The 6,000-nt window shown below is 39.2% G+C and overlaps 1 protein-coding gene across 1 annotated transcript in view; it reads left to right on the top strand.

Annotated features, from left to right (window-relative positions):
• Positions 1 to 6,000, top strand: part of Dnah3 (dynein, axonemal, heavy chain 3) — a 209,322-nt gene that overhangs the window by 17,078 nt on the left and 186,244 nt on the right. Inside the window, exon 7 of the mRNA XM_013011154.1 lies at positions 1,783 to 2,000. Coding sequence (XP_012866608.1) covers positions 1,783 to 2,000 — 218 coding nt within the window. The remainder of the gene's footprint in view (positions 1 to 1,782; positions 2,001 to 6,000) is intronic.

The raw sequence follows: 6,000 nt of genomic DNA, 5'->3' as shown, positions 1-6,000 counted from the left end.
CTTTTTTCTTTTTGCTTATGTGGTGCTGAGGAATCGAACCCAGGGCCTCAGGCATGCAAGGCAAGCGCTCTACCACTGAGCCACCTTCCCAGCCCCTCTTCTACATTTCTTGTTTCAACTTTTAACTCATCCTGCTTTGCCATATGCTTTTATTTCTTTACTATTATTTACTATTGAGATTGCCATTTCATTTCACATGGGATTGTCTCCTTTGTTACATTCCTTGTAAAGACAGAATATTCTATCTTTACCAGACTCCTTGTTACATCCCTTCTAATCTACCTTGCTACTCTAGCTTTACTAAGCTGTCTAGTTATTTTCATTTTCCTTACTTTCATAATGTTTACTACCACAGCACACAGCTGCTAAAAATAAAAATATAAGGTCCTTCACTCACAGCTCCAACTTGCTTCTCCAGTTGTATCATGTATAACTTCACTTGGACCTAGTATTTCTGCCATAGCACATCTTCCAGCTGCTTAAGCAGACCATCCAGAAGTGATAGCACTTCACCTCTTTATATGCTTTTCCTGTCTTTCTGGTTAATGAGCTCCTTTTCAGCCTTAAGTGTTACCATGAGCGGGAAGCCTTTACCTGTTGTCTCTTTCCTTAGCATGTAAAACATTTGTTGTGAAAATTTCCATTCATAATTATTGTTGTACCCATTGTATTGATTTTTTTTCAATAAATTCAATTTTTTTTGGTCAGTCGTGGGGCTTGAACTCTGGGCTTGGGTGCTGTCCCTGCACTCTTCAGCTCAAGGTGAGCATTCCACCGTTTGAGCCACAGCACCACTTCCTGTTTTCTGGTGGTTTATTGGAGATAGGAGTCTCAAAGACTTTCCTACCCAGGCTGGCTTTGAACCCTGATCCTCAGATCTCAGTCTCCTGAGTAGCTAGGATTACAGGTATGAGCCACCGGCATCTGGCAATACATTTTGTTTTGGAAAGGTGTTTCAATTCAACATTTCAGTTTATGAGTATAATATATCTCAATCAATGTCACCCTCTTCATCATTCTCCACCATCTCTCCCAAACCTACTTAGCTCTTCAATTTTCTTAGCTTTATTTTCATACATGGACATTGAATAGTATGACTCATTCTTTTACCCTTCCTCTCTTTATTTCTCTCCCCCTGTCCCAGGATCTCACTCTGTCACACTTGAGGTACTAGCTTTTTGGTATTCATTTTGGTAAATTGTAAATTAGTTGTTCAAAGCTCCTTTAACATAATTTTGGACTTGGAATTCTTCCTTGCATATACTATAGTTCAGTATATACTAGGGTATAGCATATTCTATAGTTCATATGTTGCTGTATATGTGCATATGACCCTGTATATGTTTATATATGTATGATAAAATAGTTCTAACTTCCACATATGAGAGAAGCCATGTGTCCTTTGTATCTTTTGGGTCAGACTTACTTCACTTAGCATAATTTTTTTTGGTTGGTAGTGGGGCTTGAACTCAGGACCTGGGCGCTGTCTCTAAGCTTTTATGCTCAAGGCTAGCACTCTACTACTTTGATCCACGGCACCACTTCCAGTTTTCAGTTGGTTAATTGGAGATAAGAGTCTCTTGGGCTTTCCTGCCTGGGCTGGCTTTGAACTGTGATCTTCAGATCAGCCTCCTGAGTAGCTAGTATTACAGGCATGAGCCACCAGTGCCAAGCTCCTTTAACATAACTTTATAGCTGTCTTGTTGAGGGAAATCAATTTGAGGACTGATGGGGAATTAGCATATACTAATACATAGTTTAAGGATTCTGACTAATATCAAGGTGGTTTTTCTCTTGGTTCTAGTTGATTATATTCTCATGGACCCAGTGGAGAAGCAAAGGCTCTTCATTGAGAGCCTCCCTCGCGTGTTTCCTCTCAGAGTGATCCGGGCCCCTGTGCCCTGGCACACTGTCTACCAGAATGCCAAGAAGTGGAACGAGGAGCATCTGCACACAGTGAACCCCATGATGCTCCAACTGAAAGAACTGTGGTTTTCAGAGTAAGAAGGGCCTGTCCTTCCCTTTCCCCATGCCCCCCTTTCCTTATTGTTTCTGTGCACACATAAGCAAGCCTCTTAGAGGGGGCCTGACCTTGCATCAAAATGGGACGAACAAATATCCTAGACTCCAAGTACATATGAACTATGAACTATAAACTATGAATTATATGAACTATGAGTGACAATCCCACATGTAAAAGTTAAGCAGCCCTCCTTTGTGAATCTGTCTCAAATCACTGGAGCATGTTGGTTAATAGCCACACACTGAATCAATTGGCTTTGGAGGTAATACAGCATGTGACATTACCTTGTGCTGTCCTTTCTTTATCTGTAAATTTGACATAACAGTTCCTACTTTATAGGGTTGCTGGGAAGAATGTCTAATTTAATAGATGCAACATGTTTATTATAGTACCTGATAAAACCTAAGTACCAGAGAAGTATTAATTCACCATCATCTTCAGGATGATACTGTTATCCTAAATATAATTGCATGTCTGCTCCCTTATTTGTCTACCTATGAGATGAATGGAGGATGGGGATTTGGGTTTTATTCCTGTAGGAACTCAGCTGCAATCTGTGGTCTCTCAGTTACATTTATAATGACTAAATTGGCTGCAAGACTCATAGGTGTAAGGAGGAGGGAGGTGGAGCCTCCTTTATCACTTTATACTTTTTCAAAAATTGATCTGCATACTGTTAGTTCACACTGTCAACCTAACTACTCAGGAGTCTGAGATCTGAGGATTGCAGTTTGAAGCTACCCTGGGTAGAAAAGTTTATAAGACTCTTCAGTTATCTGTAATTAACCACCAAAAAGCTGAAGGTAGAGCTATGGCTCAAGTGGGAGAGGCTAGCCTTGAACAAAACAGCTCAGGGACAGCACTCAGACTCGGAGTTCAAGTCCCAGCACTGGCAAGTGTGCGCGTGCGTGTGCGCACGCACGCACGCACACACACGCGCACATACACGCACACACACAATTGAGATATACAATAGTTTCTTGGGATACATTAGCTATTGGTCCACAACCCTCAATGGATACCAAAATCCACAGATGCTCAAGTTCCTTATATAAAGTGGCATAATATTTGCATGTAATCTATGCACTTTCTTATATATTTTTTATTCATTTTATTTACATTTTTTTTTTTTTTTTTGCTGGTCATGGGGCCTGAACTATGGGCCTGTGCACTGTCCCGCAGCTCTTCAGCTCAAGGATAGCACTTTACCACTTGAGCCGCAGCACCACTTCTGGCTTTTTCTGTTTATGTGGTGCTGAGGAATCAAACCCAGGGCCTCATGCATGCAAGGCAAGCACTCTACCACAGAGCCACTTTCCCAGCCCACTTTCTCATATATTTTAAACTATCTCTAAATTACTTATATCTAGTATATTGAAAGTACTATGTAATTAGTTGTTCTAACATATTATTTAGGAAAAATCATAAGAAAAATTTCTGTACATATTGAGTACAGAAGCAATTTTTTCCAAATATTTTTTGTCTCTGGTTGCATTATACATACATAACCCACAGATATAGGAAGGAAATTGTAAGGTACATTGCATAAAATTCATCCTTTTAAAAATGTGTGCCATCTTCATCATTAATTAAAAAATATTTTCATCACCCTAGAAATCCTGTACCTATTAGCAGCTCTCTATCAGCCTCTGTCAACTAATTCACTTTCTTTCTTGGTTGATTTACCTATTCTGGACATCTCATATAAATAGAATCGTATAAAATATGTCCTTCCACCTGTGGTTTCTTTCACTAAATATATTTCCAATATTTATTCACATTGAAGCATGTATCAGTGTAGCATTCCTATTTCTGGCTGAATAATCCATTGTATGATTACATCAGTTTTTTTGATTACTCATTTACTGGTCCTCTTAAAGGATACAAATCTTGGTGAAATCACTGAAAGTTTAACCTAATAATCCATGTAGGTCCTTTATTAGAAACCTTAGAGGCAGATAGTTGTATTTAATGTTAATTGGCTGGCAGTCAGTGGCACAGATATTTTGCTTTTGGAAGATCTCTTAGTTTTGAATATGTTAGTCTTAGGAATATCTTGTTAATGGAGAACTTATTTGTTTTAAAAAGGAATTGAGCGGGATGCTGGTGGCTCACACCTGTAACCGAGCTATTCAAGACACTGAGATCTGAAGATTGTGGTGCAAAGCAAGCCTGGCCATGAAAATCTGTGTAACCACCAAAAAGCTGAGGGAAAAAAAACTGGAAGTGTAACTATAGCCCAAGTGGTAGAGCACTAGCCTTGAGTAAAAAGCTCAGGGAGAGTGCTCAGGCTTTGAATTCAAGCCCCAGAACCAGTACACACACACACACACACACACACACACACAGTAGTTGAAGGTGAAGTCCATATAGGATAGAGGCTACCAATGATGAGAAATAACTACATTCTCTATAATATACTGGCAGTGCTAGTCTGAACAATAGAAAAAGTAATTTCCTAATTAGGCAGAAGTATATACAGTAATCATTTCTGAAACTACTTATTTCTAGTTTTAGGTGACTATGTGATTTGGAGTAAATGAATGACATTGTTTCTTAATATGCAAATAGGAAATATAAAGAGAGAGTTAGCTAAAGTGCTTAGAATAATATTTGTCATACTATATTTGTTCAATAAATCAAAGCATTTCTTTTCATTACAAGCATGTTTATGGAATCAAAAAGTAAATCAAGACCAGGTGCTGGTGGCTCACACTAGTAGTTTACTCAGAAGGATCTTTGTTTGAAGGTAGCCCAAGCAGAAAAATTTATGAGACTTTTATTTCCAATTAACTACAAAACAGGCCAGAAGTAGAGCTATGGTTTAAGAGGTAGAGTGCTGGTATTGAGCACAAAAGCTCAGGGACAGTGCCCAAGACCAGAGTTAAAGCCACAGGAAGATGGTTAAAAAAAAAGTAAGTAAGAAAGAAAGAAAATTAAACAGTGTGGTGGGTCATTCTTGTAGGACAACTAGGCAAAAAAGTTCACAAGACTCCCATTTCAACCAGTTTTCAAAAACGAGTATGATGGCAGGTGCCTGTTGTCTTAGCTATGTGGGAAACATAAATAGGAGGATTGCAATCCAGGCTGGTCTGGGAAAAAGCAAAAATTTAATTGAAAAATAAAGAAAGCAAAAAGTACTAAGAGAGTGACTCAAGTGACAGAAGGCAAGACAAGGCCCCGAGTTCAATCCCCAGCACTATCCAAAAAATACATAAGTGAAAATAAATTAACCTAGAAAATATTGAGGAAGTCACTCTTAGAGCTGGTAAAATTGCTAGAGCTCAGTTCTAAAAAGATAATGGAGCTGGTGCTGGTGGCTCACACCTGTAATCCTAGCTACCAGGAGGCTGAGCTCTGAGGATCAAAGCTAGCCCAGGTAGGAAAGTCCATGAGACTCTTAACTCCAATTAACTACTGGAAAACCAGAAGTGGCACTGTGGCTCAAGTGATAGAGCACTTGCCTTGAGCTGAATCACTCAGGGACAGCACCCAGGTCATGAGTTCAAGCCCCACGACTGAAAAAAAAAAAAGATAATGGGCAATCATGTGCTTGTGAGTTTAAATTGATCAAATAGAAAAAAGATGGCAAATGAAGGAATCTATAGATTCTAGTGAGAAGAAATTAGAAGGAAATTTTATTTTCTTTTTTTCTAAAGAAAACAATGAAGACAAGAGGTACCCAAAATGATGAGAGTCATTTAGAAAAGTTTGTTGAGGGCTGGGAATGTGGCTTAGTGGTAGAGCGCTTGCCTAGTGTGCATGAAACCCAGGGCTCAATTCTGCAGTACCACATAAACAGAAAAGGTCAGAAGTGGTGCTGTGGCTCAAGTGATAGAGTGCTAGCCTTGAGCATGAGAAGCTCAGGGACAGTGCCCAGGCCCTGAGTTCAAGCCCCAGGACTGGCAAAAAAAAGAAAGAGACGTTCATTGACTTAATCCAAAATATCAACAATGAGAGAGACTTGTTAAGAAAAT

The sequence above is a fragment of the Dipodomys ordii genome, unplaced genomic scaffold (assembly GCF_000151885.1).
Source record: "Dipodomys ordii isolate 6190 unplaced genomic scaffold, Dord_2.0 Scaffold14, whole genome shotgun sequence".
Classification (NCBI taxonomy): Eukaryota; Metazoa; Chordata; class Mammalia; order Rodentia; family Heteromyidae; genus Dipodomys; species Dipodomys ordii.
The sequence above is the reverse complement of the archived record's forward strand: the minus strand, read 5'-3'. Positions and strand labels throughout refer to the sequence as shown.